At 37.1% G+C, this 18242-nt stretch overlaps 1 protein-coding gene across 1 annotated transcript; it reads right to left on the reverse strand.

Moving 5' to 3' along the window:
* Nucleotides 1–6614: 6614 nt before the first annotated feature.
* LOC132283189 (hydroxyproline O-arabinosyltransferase 1) lies at nucleotides 6615–18022 on the reverse strand. The gene is made up of 8 exons (XM_059785115.1): nucleotides 17396–18022; nucleotides 16097–16164; nucleotides 15756–15957; nucleotides 15575–15672; nucleotides 15424–15493; nucleotides 8570–8641; nucleotides 8228–8341; nucleotides 6615–7056 (listed from the first exon to the last, which is right to left on the reverse strand). Exons 1-8 carry the CDS (start codon nucleotides 17831–17833, stop codon nucleotides 6997–6999), a joined length of 1122 nt encoding a protein of 373 aa, XP_059641098.1. The 5' UTR covers nucleotides 17834–18022; the 3' UTR covers nucleotides 6615–6996.
* Nucleotides 18023–18242: the final 220 nt, after the last annotated feature.

An 18242-nucleotide genomic window follows, 5' to 3' on the forward strand; every position in this document is an offset into this window, starting at 1 on the left:
AGATTCTCTCAAAAATTATATAAAAATTGACGTGAATATATGTATGTATATAGAGCAATATTTATTAGAGAAGTTTTCTCTCACACACACAGTGAACACGAAAAAAAGAGAGAGAATGATGAAAAACTTTATTCAAGTCTCTACCAAGCAAGTGATACATATAGCCTATTTATAGGCTCCAGATAAAACGTCCCAAGCAAGCTTATACTAAAGGTTTCATTGTAAGCTAAAAGTTGGTCTTCCTGCCCACGCCAAAGATGAGATATATGGATGACTTACACTATTGTGGGCCCCATAAACATAGATATATATAACACTCCCCCTTGGGGTCCACAATACTACACTAAGAATATGCCTCGTTAAAACCTTACTAAGGAAAACCCAGTGGGACAAAACCCTAGTGAAGGAAAAAGAGTACAATATTCTTGTGTATCTGAAAATGGTATTGCATAGATTAAAACTGCCTCATTAAAACCTTGCAAGGAAAATCCAGTGGGATAAAACTTGGACGAAGGAAAAAGAGTACAGTATGCTAATACCTCTTTGATCAATTGTTCCCCCTCATTAGTTCAACCCTGAAGATCCTTTAGTTGACGCATTCCAATGTTGTCCACTAACTTCTTGAATGTTGTAGTTGGAAGCGCTTTAGTGAATAAATCTGCTAGATTATCACTAGAGCGTATTTGCCGACCATCGATATCATGGCTCTTCTGGAGCTCGTGTGTGGAAAAGAATTTTGGTAAAATTTGCTTAGTTCTGTCACTTTTTATGCATCCTCCTCTTACCTGTGCAATACATGTTGTATTATCTTCATATAATATTGTTGGACTATCTTTGATTGGGGAGAGTCCACATGATTCTCGAATATGTTGTATAACAGATCTCAACCAAACACACTCTCTACCTGCTTCATGAATTGCGAGTATCTCAGAGTGATTTGAGGAAGTTGCAGTCGTGGTCTGTTTCATAGATCGCCATGATATAGCAGTTCCACCACAAGTAAACAAGTACCCTGTTTGTGACCGGGCTGTGTGAGGGTCAGAAAGATAACCTGCATCTGCATATCCGATCAACTGGGGCTTTGATTGTCTTGAATAAAACAACCCCATATCAGTCGTTCCACGAAGGTAACGCATAATGTGCTTGACCCCATTCCAATGTCTTCGAGTTGGTGCAGAACTATACCGTACTAGTAAGTTGACTGCAAATGCTACATCAGGTCTAGTACAATTTGCAAGGTACATTAGAGCACCGATTGCACTAAGATATGGTACTTCAGGACCAAGAACTTCTTCGCCTTCTTCCAGAGGACGAAAAGGATCTTTCTTAACATCAAGTGATCAGACAATCATTGGAGAACTCAAGGGGTGAGCTTTATCCATATAAAAACGCTTCAGGACTTTTTCGGTGTATGTTGATTGATAGATAAGAATTCCACTTGGTAAATGTTCGATCTGCAGGCTGAGACAAAATTTTGTTTTACCAAGATCTTTCATTTCGAATTCTTTCTTTAAATAATTAGCAGTCGTGGTGAGCTCTTCAGGAGTTCCCACAAGATTTAGATCGTCAACATATACAGCTATAATGGCAAATCCAGATTTTGATTTCTTGATGAAAATGCATGGACAAACTTGATTATTCACATATCCTTCTTTGAGTAAATACTCGCTGAGTCGATTGTACCACATGCGTCCGGATTGTTTCAATCCGTACAAGGATCGTTGTAACTTGATTGAATACATGGTACGTGGTTTCAAGCTATTTGCTTCAGGCATTTTAAATCCTTCAGGGATTTTCATATATATGTCACTATCTAGTGATCCATATAAATAAGCTGTAACCACGTCCATCAGACGCATATCCAGTCCTTCTGAGACTGTCAAACTGATCAAGAAGCGAAATGTGATTGCATCCATCACAGGAGAGTATGTCTCTTCATAATCAATACCAGGTCTCTGCGAGAAACCTTGGGCTACAAGTCGGGCTTTATATCTTACAATTTCATTTTTCTCATTATATTTCCTTACAAACACCCATTTGTATCCTACATGCATGACATCTTCAGGTGTCTGGACTACAGGTCCAAATACTTCACGTTTTGCTAATGAGTTTAGCTCTGCCTGTATTGCTTCTTTCCATTTTGGCCAATCATTTTTACATCGACACTCTTCGATGTTTTAAGGGTCAGGATCCTCATCATCACCTGCAATATCAAGAGCAATTGCAAAGGAGAATATATCGTTAATAATAACTATATTTCTATCCCACAATTCTCTATAGTTTATTGAGATCTCATTATTTTCAGGTACCAGTGCCTCTTCAGGGGCTTGTGCCACTTCCGGGGCATGTGCCACTTCCGGGGCATGTGCCACTTCCAGGGCATGCATATCTTCTGGGGCTACTTACTTATAAAATTTAGATTGATCAATCATTTTCGTTGTTGCTTTTGCAAGTGTAACCTCTTCAGGAGCGCCAATTTCTTTTGCAAGTGTGACCTCTTCAGGAGCGCCAATTTCTTTATTTGATTTCTCTTGCACTTTCCTCTTCTGGGGAACAGTATCTTTTGCACCGACTGGTCTACCACGCTTCTGGCGTGTCTTAGATGCATTTGCAACAGTACTGACAGACTGTCCTACAGGGACATCAATTCTTGCTGGAATGTTTGCAGCTGGTATATGTGATTTCGTCACTTTCTTTGCGTCAGTAAATGCATCGGGTAATTGATTTGCAATACTTTGCAACTGAATGATCCTTTAAACTTCTAGTTCACATTGATTTGTGCGAGAATCTAAATGAGATAAAGTCGAGACATTCCAAGTAATAACTCGTTGCTCTTCTGGCTTTTTCTTTTCTCCCCCTAATGTAGGGAAAACAGTCTCATCGAACTGACAGTCAGCAAACCGCACCTTAAAAACATCACCTGTCATAGGTTCAAGATATCTAATAATAGATGGAGAATCAAAACCTACATAAATACCAAGTCGTCGTTGAGGACCCATTTTGGTGCGTTGTGGGGGTGCAATAGGAGCATGTACAGCGCAACCAAAAACTCGTAAGTGAGAGATACTTGGTTGTTGACCCATCACAAGTTGTGGTGGTGAAAAACTATGATATGCAGTTGGTCTAATGCGAACTAGTGATGCTGCATGTAATATCGCATGTCCCCAAGCAGAAACAGGTAGTTTAGTTCTCATGAGTAATGGTCTAACTATTAACTGAAGACGTTTGATAAAAGATTCTGCAAGACCATTTTGGGTGTGAGTGTGTGCAACAGGATGTTCAATAAGAATGCCAATTGACATGCAATAGTCATCAAATGATTGAGATGTAAATTCCCCAGCATTATCAAGACGGATAGTCTGGATTGGATAATCCGGAAATTGTGCTCGTAATCGAATTATTTGAGTAAGGAGTCGAGCAAATACAACATTACGAGTAAAAAGTAAACTTACGTGTGACCACCGTGTTGATGCATCAATTAAGACCATAAAATACCGAAATGGTCCACACGCTGGATGAATTGGTCCACATATATCCCCTTGAATTCGTTGTAAAAATGGTGGGCATTCAACGACGACCTTGGAATGTGATGGTCTGATTATTAATTTACCCTGTGAACAAGCAGTACAAGGATAATCATTTGCTAAAAGAATCTTCTGGTTCTTTAGTAGATGACCATGTGAATTTTCAATGATTCGGTGCATCATTGTTGACCCAGGATGACCAAGGCGATTATGCCAAAGTACAAAAATATTTGGGTCGGAGCACTTCTGGTGTGTCACTGCATGTGACTCAATTACTCTTATATTTGTATAATATAACCCAGAAGATAAAGCAGGGAGTTTTTCTAATACATGCTTCTGGCATGTAATGCAGAGATATTCAACGCCCCCTTCATTTATAGTCTCAATATGATAACCATTGAGACGTATATCTTTAAAACTTAATAAATTTCTTTTGGTTTTAGTAGAGTATAGAGCATTATCAATATTCAATTGTGTTCCACATGGTAACATAATGATAGCTCTTCCGGAGCCTTCAATTAGGTCTGCTGGACCTGATATTGTATTGACACGAGCTTCAACTAATGTTATACTCGAAAAATATTTTCTATTTCGGAGTATAGTGTGCGTTGTTGCACTGTCTACCAGACATATATCTTCACCATTTTTCTTGGGTACACTCAATGCCTTAGTCAGATCCATGCTTCTTCATATACACAAAATATATATTTCATTACTTCAAACTTGAAATACAAACTAGATTTACATACAAGATAGCCAAAATAAAAACATACTAGTACAACCTGGATAGAGACATATTGATACAGATAAGATAAAACACACAGGGGATAACATGCTAGAGAATGACACATTAATTGGTATGAACATTTCCATCACCAATCAAATGATCAATACTACTACTAGTATAAGCAAAGAAGTCAGAAACATCAAAGTGAGTAATATCAGTTGTTAAGTCATCATCCACAAAATTCATTTTAATTTCTTTTCCTTTTCCCTTATCATTCATTGAGGCACGGTAAAGATCAACTAGATGTTTGGGCGTACGACAGGTACACGACCAATGACCTTTCATTCCACATCAATAGCAAGGCTTGCCATCATATATCTCAGGAGCTTTGTTCTGCAAAGCTTTTTTTTTTGCTTGCTTGGTCGCATTTGAATTCCACTTCTGGTGGGACGGTGTGGAGTTCCTTCTGGGAACCAATGAGGAATTATGACCACCACGATTATTATAATTATTTCTATTGAGACCATATCCACAACCACCACGACGTCCGCGTCCACGTCCATGTCCACGTCCATGGCCGTGAAGTGATGACACATTCGCTTCTGGGAATGGTACAGATCCAGTGGGACGAGACTAGTGGTTTTGCATCAAAAGCTCATTATTACTTGTAAAATCCTACAATCGCAGGTGGATCCAGTCATAGCGAGCTTTTGGAAGGATCACAGTTTTCTAATGATCATATCGTTCTTTCAGATTTTTCCACAGTGTAAGTGGATCCTTAACCGTGAGGTACTCTGTTTTAATTCCTCATGGAGGTAATGGCGAAAAAAGATCATGGTTTTCGCACGGTCCTGTAGGGACGCATTATTTTCTTCCTTAATTGTTTCACCGAGAGTCATGGCATCCAAGTGGATCTCGGCATCAAGGATCCATGACAAGTAGTTTTTGCCCGAGATATCAAGTTCCACAAATTCAAGTTTGGTAAGATTTAACATTATGAACTATAAATGATAAAATAACATAGTTAGAATTATTTCACAAAAAGAATAATCAATTTGAGATTATAAAAATACTGCAGTCACTATAATGTGATTTGTCAGTAAATATATAATGTCAAAAGTTAGTCATGTGCTTTCAGTAAACAAAACAATAACAAAAAGACAAAATATGTTTACACTAAAAGGCACATATATTTTATATTTCTACGTTTTACAAAACTTCGGGTTTGTAAGGGTACTCAGTGTAAATGACTTCAGGTCAAAGAATTTCAGATTCATTTGGACTTCAGGCCAACAAATTTTGCGGAACTTCGGGTTCGCAAAGAGTACCAAATATTTGTGAAGCTTTAGGCCCACAAATTTTGCGGAACTTCAGGTTCGCAAAGACTATTTGTGAAACTTCAAGCTCACAAATAGTAGATTAATATATGCAAAACTTCAAGTTTGCAACTTAAATATTTTAGACAAAATATTTGCGAGACTTCGGGCTCAGCAATTTAATTTTCTATAAGGAATAGACAAAAATACTCTAACATAAATAAATAAATAAATAATTGCGAGACTGCAGGCTCGCAATGTTAATTATATGTGAAACTTGAATAATAACAGTTTAATATAAATAATTATTTTTCTTACCCTTTGAAGTGAGAAAGAAAAATAGAATTTTCTTCTCAGTTGATAGAGCTTCGTGCTGATAACGTGACAGTGAATATATGTATGTATATAGAGCAATATTTATTAGAGAAACTTTCTCTCACACACACATTGAACACGAAAAAGAGAGAGAAGGATGAAAAACTTTATTCAAAGTCTCTACCAAGCAAGTGATACATAGAGCCTATTTATACGCTCCAGATAAAGCGTCCCAAGCAAGCTTATACTAAAGGTTTCATTGTAAGCTAAAAGTTGGTCTTCCTGCCCACGCCAAAGATGAGACATATGGATACTTACACTATTGTGGGCCCCATAAACATAGATATATATAACAAAAATAGAGTTTTAAAAAAATGAGTAGATTTTGAAAACTATTTTCTAAATTCAGTATTCCTGAATGTGTCCTTAGAAAAATAAACCATACAGTCCCTTTTTTCTTGTGGCTTCTCTATTTTTATTTTTTGTAGGTAAAAGAAGAGAGAGAGAGAGAGAGAGAGAGAGAGAGAGAGAGAGAGAGAGAGAGTTTTTTGGTAGATAACCAATAAAAGAAGAAGAAAAAAGAAAACACACACACAAAAGAGTCATTTTCCAAAGAGTATCAGTTCATTAGCCATTTAGATGAAAGATGTGCTCGGTTTTCCAAGAATATCCAGTGCATTATTCATTCAGATAAAAGAAGTGTTGGGTTCATAAAATCCATGAAAACAACAATTGGCAAAAGTCATTTCAACATTAGCATCAAAATCAATCATCATAGGAAGTGAAACTCAAGTTCGGGATATGAACAACATGACGTTACAAAGATCAGCAGCAGTGCACTAAATTCTGTCTAAGAAGTGAATATTTGAGAGCCAGTCATCATGCTCATGGAAGCCCCTCTATGTATATAATGGCTAAAAAGACTTCGCAGATGGGTACAAAACCCATTTTCATTAGCAAATTATACGGTTCTAAACGATTGATAGGGGTTTATGTGTATCGAAGTGCACCACATGCAAAGCTTTCGTATGACTATAAATAATGGCTGTATAGCTCCACCATCTGCCGAAAACTGTACCTTGTCACTGCAGAGCTTTCTACACGGACTTCTTATTTAAGAACCCCAATTAGGAATGTTTTCTGTGGCTTCATTTACCATTCTCACCAGAGTAACCTGCCATTTCAAAGATTTTCTTATGAATTCAATTGGACAAGAATCAAAGAATGGAGGATCATCATTGGTTTTCAGTGGTCATGACCAGAGAGGTAGCAATAACGCCAAATCACATGAACATGAAAAAAAAACTATGGGCCTACTTGGTTCAGTTTTTTGAGAACAATTTTATGTATTTTGAGAACAAAAAATATGCTTGGTTAATAGTTTCTGAAAACCATTTTCCGAAAACTCGGTTAAAAAGCAAACCCTACATTTTCTTGTTTCCTCTTTGAAGCATTTTCAAATTTTCTTTTTGGTTCTCTCCCAGGCAAAAAAAAAAAGGTTCATACATTAGCCAAAAAAAGTTGGTTAAAAATTATATAAGGACAAGTTTATTATATTATTTTATTAACAATTTGGTTCTACACAAATGTTGAAAATTTAGGTGAAGGACTTGTTTCATGCATTGGTTTTTATACATTTATATGTACTAGATATCCATGTTAACTAATTTCATTTCCAAATGGTATCCAAATGTCCATGGAGAAACCAAAGGTAATATTTGGGTCGATAATTTACCAAAATAACAAGGATCCATAAGCTGCAGCAAGGTTGAAAGAAACTAGTATAAACTGGCTTTAAATCCAAGTCATATGCCAAAGCATTTATACACACTCAAGATTAGCTGGACATTTCACCAATTTTATGGTTTGTTAAAAATTCACAATTACCCATTTAATCTAAAGTTAGCTGTGGAACTCTAAACAGGGCCAGTACTAGCCTACCCTTTTGCATGTCCATTTTGTACTGTCATTTAAAAGTATATACAAGTTTCTTGGTGTCTTTATAATTTTATAGGCCAAACCAATCACAGAGTTCCAAGAATTCTTGGTCAGCTTTTCCAACTCATCTTGTATAAAGAGTACACTCACATCACAAGTATGCTATCGAGACTCGTCAAATGACGAAAATATTCCGTCGATATCTAACGGATCACTAATCTCTATATCAGATATCAAATTAAGATGGCTAACCTTCCATGTTGAAGTTAAAAAGATAAGACCACAAAGTATATAATTTCATAATTGTAGACAAATGTAGGCATATATCTATAAGTAAACAAGGGGTCTTCTCTTGGTAAACCAATTATGCAGCATAAAGTTAGAACAACAAGGTAATGGTAGCATACCACACTTTCTGGGACACCAGGTGGAGGCATTGGAAGGTTTCTTGGTGGCCAGACTTTATCATAAGACCGTTTGTCAAATCTCCATTCTCCAATCTTTCCATAGGTCAACTTACCCTGAATATCAGAACATGACACCTTAAGGCTATTAGCCAAGAAATAATTTAGGAAAAAAAAAAAGAACTAGAAGAAGAAGAATAAATAAATAAATAGTGATATTTAATACTGGACACTAGCTTTTATCAGGCTCAATGACAAGAGGTCAGAAGCATTTCTTCCATCAAAACCTGTTTTGTAACTTTCAATATTTAATACTATGACAACTAGCTTGTTTCCCAACAGTACCTTCATATCATAGTCACATCCATAAGTGTAATGAATTATGAACTTCTTGCCAATTTCCGTATCCCATGGAGGCTGGTATATATTGCAAAACAGGCAAACTGTGAGCGATTTGAATAATAGATGCAGCACATACAATTATTATACCAATCAAATTTTCACAGAAGATGTTGTGTAAGATCAAAATGTTGAGTGTTGAAAAGGAAACAAGAATAATTCATTCATGTAGCGGAAATGAGGATGATTCGTTGGATGATAGGACTTGCTAGAAAAATAAGAATTAAAAATGAACGTGTGAGGGGAAAACTAGGATTCTGTCTATAATGATAAAATTAGAGAAAGTAGAATCCGAAGATGCACCGTCTAGAAGAGAAAGGGTTCAAAGAGGCCGACCAAAACTTATATGGGATGAAGTAATTAAAAATTAGTCTTAAAAAATAAGTATAATAGGAGACATGCATGGTGTATAATAGGAAAGAATGGAAAAAGAAAATTCATGCGACCGCACCCATCCATAAGGGATAAAGGCAGGGATAATGATGATGATGTCGTGTAGTCAATTGGGAGAGGTAAACTCTGTCAAATCAACATAATCCAATCTGCAAGGCTACTCAATTATTAATTTATCATAAAGCAACCGTAACTTCAAAGAAGATTAGATGCACACAAACAATCAGTTAGCAGCCAATATTTTTTCAGAAGCTGTGGAGGACGCCAATCTGGAAGTAGATTCCCGAGTATAATCAGCATTATACAAACCTTAAAAATAAATTGGAAATTATTACAGTCAACATTAGTTTACTAAGCATCTAACACCATCCTTCGGTTTTAACTTCTCCCTAAATGTTGAGCAAAGACTATTGTATAGTTAAGCTTGTATAGACAGGCGATTTAGGGTTTTCTACGTTTATGCATTATAGGTGACTGGGCCGGAACTCAAGTTGATGGAGGAGGGCCAGGCCTCCTCCCCAATCCCGCCGGAGGGTTCTCCAAGCCGGAATACAACCCCAACCACCTCTTGGTGCCGGTTTTTTACTGAAACCGCATCAGATTTTCAAAACTTGAAATACCATAGTGATGTTCATGGAACCAAGATTTCTATCAAGGAAGAGGTTGTTGCAGATGAAATCAAATACTGGTCGTCCTCAGTGGTAGGATATGTGATGGGAAAGAAGCCTTATTACCATTATTTCAAATCGTATGTGGAAAAGTACTGGTCAAAAAATTTTACTTTGTTATATCTTAAAGATGGCTTCTTTCTGGTTCGTTTTCATGATGAAACAGATGTAACGAAAGTACTGTCTCACATTCGTACTTTCGAGGGAAGGCCAATAATTCTGAAGCGTTGGAGTAAAATGTTAATCTTGTCAAGGAAGTAATGGAAACGGTTCCAGTTTGGATGAAGATATATGATCTTCCAGTACATTGCAGGAAGGCAGAAATGGTTTCTCTGATTTGTTCCTCTTTTGCTAAACCAATATATATGGATAATACAGAGAACAATAGAGAAAAAGGTAGATATCTTCGTGTTATGGTTGAAGTGGATGTGAAGGTAGAATTACCTGATTCTATGGTGGTAGACATTCATGGTGTGGATTGTGTTTTGGAGTTCGAATATGAGTGGAAGCCCCAAATGTGCAATTTATGTCAAAAAATTGATCATGTCTCAGATAGGTGCCCACAAAAAGTACTACAGGCAAAGACGAAGAAGAAGAAAATGGTGGACAAATGGGTAGTGAAACAGAAGGGACAGTTGGTTGTTCAAGATGTCGATGAGGTGTTTGAAGAAAGGACTCTTACGAATATAGTGGAACAAACTGTGGTCCATACACCTGTTGTTAATACTACGATTCAGACCTCTAATAGTTTTGAGTTATTAGATATAGAAGGATCCAATGTTGAGCAAGATGGAGGAAGTGATCAAAGGGAGGTTGTGGATGCTATTGAGTTATCTACTGGTGAGGAACTTGGTGCTGCAGGGTTGTCTAATGCGACTACAGAAGCTATACAAACCAAGCGTGGGCCAGAAGATGTTCACTCAGATATCATAGAAAAAGGTCCTGATAATGTGTCCTCAAATGATGCTGCTGGGGTGCTAGTAGAGGGAAATAAGGTCTCGGAAGAGCAGTGGAAGGAAAATGGAGGAAAACTTGAAAATACAAAGAAAGCTAAGAATAAATCTGTGACAAGCACTGATAGGAAAACACGAAGTCACATGGGGCAGTTGCCCCCTTTGCCTCCCTCTCAATGTTTCTATCATGGAATGTTAGAGGCCTAAATAAGGCTTGTAGGCAGAGAGAGGTTACACAATGGATTCATTCTAATACCTCTCAGTTTTGTTGTCTGTTTGAAACCAAAGTTCGTAGTGCTGCTTTTTTTAGAGTTTCCAACAGAGTTATGGCTCATTGGTCTTGGATTCATAATTATGATGCACATGTTTTAGGTAGAATTTGGGTGGGATGGAATCCTATGGTGTTTTCTGTTACAGTGATGGATGTGCAGGCACAAAGTATGTTGCTGAAAGTGGACATTTTACATACTGGTGAGCAATTCTGTTGCACTCCAGTTTATGCAGCTAATACCAGTGTGGATAGGGTGGAGTTGTGGGATAGTCTTGTTCAATATTCAACTATTATTTCTGGTTCATGGATAACTCTTGGGGACTGGAATGCAGTGAGATTCCATGGTGATAAGAAGGGAGGTGCTAGAGTTCCACAGAGATTGTTGAATGAGTTCAATAATTGTCTTCAAAATGCAGGCTTGGTGGAGTTATTTCCTACAAATGGAGATTGGTCATGGTGCAATAGGTAGAGTAGTCACAGAAGAATTATGGTGAAATTGGATCGGGCATTTATTAATAATAGTTGGTTGGATTTACTTCCAGGTTCTAAGGTTTCTTTTACAACTGCAAAGTGTTCAGATCATTATGGCATTGTAGTTTATGTTTCAAAATCTTTTGCCAATGGTCCTAAGCCATTCAAAATGTTAAAAATCTGGTGCACACAAGATGCTATTTTATTTTTGGTTCAGAGGGCTTGGTCCTTGGAAGTTTCAGGGTCACCATTGCACAGGTTATTAAAGAAATTGAGGAATGTTAAAAAGCTCATTCAGGAGTTGAATAAGAATGTGCTTGGTGATGTTGGGGATAGGGTGCACAAGACTCGGCAGCAATTAGAAGAAATTCAACTGAATTTACTTCACTCCCCTTCTGAAGCAGGTTTTGACAAGGAAAGAAAGGTCAGAGAAGAATATCAAGCTGCAATCTATGATCAAGATATTTTTATAGCTCAGAAAGCCAGAGTGAAATGGTTAACAGAGAATGACAGATGTTCAGCCTTTTTCTATCATAAAATGAAGCAGCATAGGAACTTCAATGCAATCACTAAAATTGAGGAGGAGGATGGTTCAGTCACTACTAATATGAAGGCGATTGGGGACAGCTTTGTTCAGTTCTATGAAGAGCTTTTTACTAACCATAATAGTAGTGATCAGATTGTTGTGGTTCCTAGGAAGACTCTTGACAATAATGACTTATTACTTCTTGAGGGAATTCCTACAGCAGAAGATATTAAGGATGTAGTTATGAACTTTAAACCAGATAAATCTCCAGGCCCGGATGGGTTTCCAGCAAAGTTTTTCCAAACCTTTTGGTCTGTGATTCAGGTGGAGGTGGTTTTAGCAGTCCAACATTTTTTTCAGACAAGTACTCTACCTATAGGGGTAAGTAGTGCTTTCATCACTTTATTTCCAAAGGTAGGTAATGCTTACAAGCCTAGTGAGTTTAGACCTATTGCTTTATGCAATGTAGTTTATAAAATAATCACAAAGATACTTGCTAATAGGCTCTCAAGTGTGCTGTATAAACTTGTGGAGGCTGAGCAGTGTGGGTTTGTCAAGGGAAGGAAAATTCAAGATGCTCTAATCATGGCTCATGAATTGGTAAGGGGTTTTTCTGGCCCAAGAAATCCTACTATGGCTCTTAAAGTTGACATCAGGAAAGCTTATGACCAAGTTTCATGGGATTTTTTGTTAAAAGCTCTCAGAGGACATGGATTTTCTGAGGTATGGATTAACTGGATTACTGCTATTCTAAAGACTTCTAGGTATTCTATTTTAGTGAATGGGTCTCCTACAGGATTCATTTCACCAGGAAGAGGCTTAAGGCAAGGGTGTCCACTCTCCCCTTTGCTGTTTACATTGGTGACTGAACAACTCTCTAAGAGTATTCATGAAGCAGTAATTTCTCAACAGTTGAAGGTTTCTTATTCTGCCAGAAAAATTAACTCCGAATTGTGTCATATTTTATTTGCTGATGATCTTCTGGTAGTGTGTGAAGCATCTTTGTCTAATGCAAGAGCTTTATTTGATATATTTCAACAGTTTGCTCATTTGACTGGGCTTCAGATTAATCCTGCTAAGAGCACAGTGTTATTCTCAAGGGCAGTGAGGAGGAAGAATGTTTTGTTACAGATGCTGCAATGTAGTGAAGATGAGTTTCCAATTAAATATCTAGGTATACCTTTATGTCCATATGGTTTAAAGAAGTCCAATTGCAAAGAACTTATTGATAAAATTTCTCAAAAAATTCAGAATTGGAGCAACAAGTTACTTTCTGTAGCAGGAAGATTGGAGTTGTTGAAATCTGTGGTTAATCCAATTTTTTTGTATTGGTGTAGCTTATTTGTGGTCCCTGTGGCTGTTACTAATCAAATCCAGAGATTGTGCAGGGATTTTCTATGGGGCAGTACAGAACAAGAGCATAAAATGCATCTGTTGAGTTGGAAAATGGTGACTAAAACTAAGAAGGAAGGTGGTCTGGGGCTGAGGAGACTTACGGATTTGCAGATTGTATCTAGGTGTATTCTTGCTTGGGACTTCTTGATCAGCAAAGACAGATTATGGGTATCATGGTTTCAGCAGAAATATACTCCGCAATCTTCATATTGGAATGTAGTTCCTCGAGCTACAAATTCAGTTGTGTGGAAATCTATGGTGGAGGTTAGAGACTTAATGTTGCAGTTTACTAGGTATCAGGTTGGGAATGGGCAACAAATTAAGGTATTTCTTGATCCTTGGTGTGGGGTATTAACTGTCTCACAACAATTTGGTCATAGGTTGGGCAGAATGTTGGATTTGGCTAAAACAGAAACTTTACAGGCCCTAATAATTCAAGGAGGATGGGATTTGCAATTACTTCATGAAGAGGGATTACAACCTTTTAGAGATTATCTTTTGAATATTCCTATTTTGCAGAGACCTGATAAGATTTTGTGGAATGGGGGGCAGTTCAGTTTCAAAAAAGCATGGAAATGTTGTACAGCAGTAGAAGAACCTGTTCAGTGGCATTATTTGTATTGGGGCAAAGCTAGACCAAGGTGGTCTACAACGGCTGTTTTTGCTATGCAGGACAAGTTGCCTTCCATGGTGAATCTGCAGAAGAGAAATATGGTTTTGGCTCCAATTTGTGCTTTGTGTTTGTCTGATAGTGATGACAGAAATCACACGTTCATTACTTTTTCATATTCACAGAAATTCTGGGTTTGGTTTGCTGAGGTCTTAGAATGGGATTCTAATTTTGGTGATGTTCATACATTGTGGGAGCTATTTCAGTGGTGTGATAAACTATATCATGACCCCAAGACATTGAAAGTCTGTTCGCTGCTACTATTTGGGGGCTATGGAAAGAAAGAAATGCTAGATTACACGAAGGGCAGATACATGAGCCTTCTGAGCTGGCTCGAACTTTACTAATGGAGGTGCTACAAGTTCATAATGTCAGGCTACAGGATATATTGTAGTGCATGTAATACAACTGCAATCTGTAGTAATTACAGTTATATGGCTGAAGGAGCATTGGCTTGTGTGATCTTAATCTCTTTAAGGTTATTTCTAGTTAGCAGTGACTAGAAATTTTAATATCGATCTTCTTTGTTTCTAATGTCCTTTTAAGAAACATTTATTTTAGATCTTCTTTAAATTACTAGAGATTGCTCTAAGGTTTTATTGTTGTATTCTCCAGTAATATTCTGAGGGTATGCCCTCTGTGCGCCTGTAAATATTTATTCTTTCTTCTTGATATACAAAACCCAATTATGAAAAAAAAAATAAATAAAAAAAAAAAAATAGTTAAGCTTGTATCCATGTAATTAATTTGAGCTAAACCAAAGGAGTAATTAGTTTACTTATCTCCAATAATTAGTTCGTGCTAAATCAAAGAAGCAACAGTTTACCTATCCCGAGGAATCTGGAATTATAAAGGCACATCTATTAAATCAGCATGCAAGAGTTGCATGTGAAAATATAAGGAAGTTGGGAAATGTGAGGAAGATGCAGCAAAGATCTCAGAAATTTTGAAAATTGAACTTAATTAAAGAGAAGTACGAGAGACTGAAGAGGAAAGAGGAGCACCACATACTTGATTTTTCTGGATACTTCTAAGTTTTTTTTTCCCCCTATTTGAAACACACACACCCCATACTTCTGAGTTTTATGAACAAAAAAAAAAATTTGAAACATGATTCTTCAATTAATCACTAAATCGCATGCTATAAATAAGTTAGGTCATTTAACAAGTGTGCATAATCAGGATTTACTGGAAAAGTCCAAAGAATATTGTGATGGTGCTAAACCTGATATCGACCAACTTTCTCAGTATTATGGGCACATCTCAAGAAGTAATTCGTTTTAATTTTTACGCATGTCCTTAGACAGGTACTTTCACACCAAATATAGTTAAAGATGGTTGGCTTAATCATTAACTTACCTATTGAGGATATTCTGCATCGCTGACTTTTCTATCTTATCTTTTTGTCAAAGGTAAAAAAATGGAAAAAAGTCAAGCTAAAAACATATCAAACCTGAAGCATGAAGTCCTTGTACAAGATGTTACCCACATTGTGCAGGGCAGATGCAACTGCATAAGCGTACCTGCATATCCGTGATGAAAATGAGGAGAAATAGAAACTTGCAATAGGGCCGGCTGTCTTAGTTTGGTTATGGAAAGCTTACATCTCAAGGACCCAACCAAAAGCTTTATCTGCTTCTGGATCCTTCTTCATTGCCAAGGAAACATTCATCCAAGTAGGAGCTATCTTTTTAAGAGATTCCTAATACCATTTCATCATGAAAGATTGAAAAATTAAAAGGTCTCATTGTTATTAATATTGCCATATACAGAAACCTTGTGTACCTTTCCAACAATGACGGGAGAATTTCCTATTGGATCAATGTTGGTTATTGGTCCATTATGCTCGGGGAAGAACTTTCGGAGAACAGGTTCATACTTTTTAGGTTCAATGTAAAAGAAAGGGAATGCAGCTCCAAGTCCATCTTTAGATATGTTTGGTATGGGTTTGACAATGATATGATCTGGCTCCGCCATTAATATGTAGCTGCATACAAAGTAAGACTGATTGTAACAAACTTACCAGGAAAAAAAAGACTGATTGTAACAAGTCTGAATTTGGTGAAGCAGAGAAATTGATCAAGCAATAGTATCGAGAAAACACAAAAAATTAAGTGCTTCCATACTCTTCTTTAATGTCTGCTTGTCTAAGCCATTGTACAAATGCCCAGGGTCTATTGAGAACTATGTAACCCTGAGATTTCAAAACAAGATGATAAATGTCAGAACAAGATGATAAATTATATAGTAAATTTCACCGAGAGAATGTAAGTTACAGTTGTAATCAACAAAATGGAGGCAATGCATGCTCCAAATCATGGGTATTCGTCTCTCCTTCTCAAGTATGGAGAATTTCAAACTCCAATACTTATATGTTGACTTCATTATCAAATAATACTTCTACACTCCTTGAGCAAGTAAATAAAGAGGAACATTCCTTTAATTGCTGAGATATGATTGGTGGAGTGAACCCCTTAATAGGGCATGAAGAAAGAGTTAATAGGTTACTCATACTTAGCAAGAATGTCCAGCTTTCTATGTGGCTCTCTGACAAGATTGTTGTGGGGAGGCTTGAGGAAGGACAACAGCAGTCTTTATATTTTGTATGGACAACAAGTTCCTATTAAATTGACATAAACAGGGGAGAGAGATTTCCCAAGCCATTTTGGACAATATTGCCCAATTTCCTTATAAATTTACCACCTTCTTATGATTTCACCTATCATAATTTCACTCTAAACATCTTTTGGTTTGTTTCATCAATGCACCTTTTCTTCTATTTTTTTGAGCAATGAAGAATATATATTTCTTTTTGATAGGAAATGCAAGACTCCATTATCTGGCATTGCAGAAGATTTATTGTATACCAATACCGTTCCCATGGAAATATATGTTGTTTGTGTATAAATCATTATTTCAAATGATAGCTTTCAATTCATTTAAATTTCAATCAATTATATCTGTGTCCGCCAAAATGCAACTGCCATGACATTGTACATATGTCTGGTGTCTACCCACCACCCTCTGGTTTATTAAGAAGTGGTGAACAAAGTCAAATAAAATCCATAAACTCAGGTACTCCATCCGTTGACAACATACCAGCTGATTAGATGTACAAAAAACTCGTCAAAAAAGGCTTGCAGTGGCTTCCCAATTAACTCCACCATCTTATTCTTAAAAACCTAAATCGTCATCATTCTTAAAACCCTAAATGAAAAATTGGAAACCCTGACGCCACACATATCCAAATCCAGTTGAATTTGTGTTGCAACTTCTCAATTTTGACATTTGAGGAAATTACGATTATATATAACAAACATATAAATAAACAAAACAAAACAAAAAATAAGGTATGATAAAGATTCAGCTGATTTTCAAAGTCAAAGCAGCAAAAATTAGGGAAAATAGAAGAAACCCATGAATACCTGATCCATACCAGATGGGAGAGGCTGAGCAACAAAGGTTGGGATCTCATCCATGAACTTGTCAGGCTTCCCAGAGTGCAAGATCCTTGTGAAGCCACCCATCTCAGAATTGGGTCCATCCTTGAACTTCTTGAACCAGTAGTACATGATCCTACACTGCCATGTATTGTACACAGAGTCGGAGGATGTGACTGCTGTGTGGAACAGCCTCTTCTTGGCTGAACTGGTTCTTGATCTGTCATTTGGCATCTTGATGATGGGGTCCACTGAGATGAACCCTCTCGATGATGATGAAAATGATGATGATGATGATGAAGAAGATGGATTGCCGGGGAATTCCTGCTTGAGAGGAGCATTGGCTGAGATGATTATGTTGTATGTGATGAGGGCTACTGAGAAGGTTACCACTAGGGTGAAGAAGAAATTCCCACAACCCATCTCTCTCACCTTCTGTTTCGCTCTCTAGAATCCCTCTTTAGGATAGCAGAAGAAGAAGGTGGCAAGTTTGTAAAGTCATCCCATTTTTTTATTTGTGATATGTTTGTTATTTGCCTACTGGCACTGGCGGAGTGGCAGGGTTGGTTGAACAAAAATGGCTGTGTATCATTGTTGGGTTGACCTCACCTTAACCCCGTTCAGCTATTTGCTATTAATTTTAAGATTATTACATATAAATAGTGTGAATGACCAATATTTTTCATTTAGGCTTCGTTTGGATACACTGGAGAGAAAAGAAAAGAAAGGATTATGAGAGAAAAGAAAAGAAAAGAAAGGGAAGGAAATGTTTATATTCATGTTTGGATAGATAGGAGAGAAAAAGAAAAGAATTGATAATATTGTTGTTTGG

Source organism: Cornus florida, unplaced genomic scaffold (assembly GCF_030987335.1).
Source record: "Cornus florida cultivar Cherokee Brave unplaced genomic scaffold, ASM3098733v1 CherokeeBrave_3.0.0_Hap2_Chr11, whole genome shotgun sequence".
Classification (NCBI taxonomy): Eukaryota; Viridiplantae; Streptophyta; class Magnoliopsida; order Cornales; family Cornaceae; genus Cornus; species Cornus florida.

Excerpts from the sequence above, each read along its gene's own strand:
- LOC132283189 (XM_059785115.1), bottom strand. The coding sequence starts at position 17,833 with ATGGGTTGTGGGAATTTCTTCTTCACCCTAGTGGTAACCTTCTCAGTA. Across the intron at positions 16,165-17,395 it reads TCCCATCTGGTATGGATCAG|GGTTACATAGTTCTCAATAG; the intron begins GTATTCATGGGT and ends TTGAAATCTCAG. Across the intron at positions 7,057-8,227 it reads CTGGTGTCCCAGAAAGTGTG|GTTACTCTGGTGAGAATGGT; the intron begins GTATGCTACCAT and ends TTGAAATGGCAG.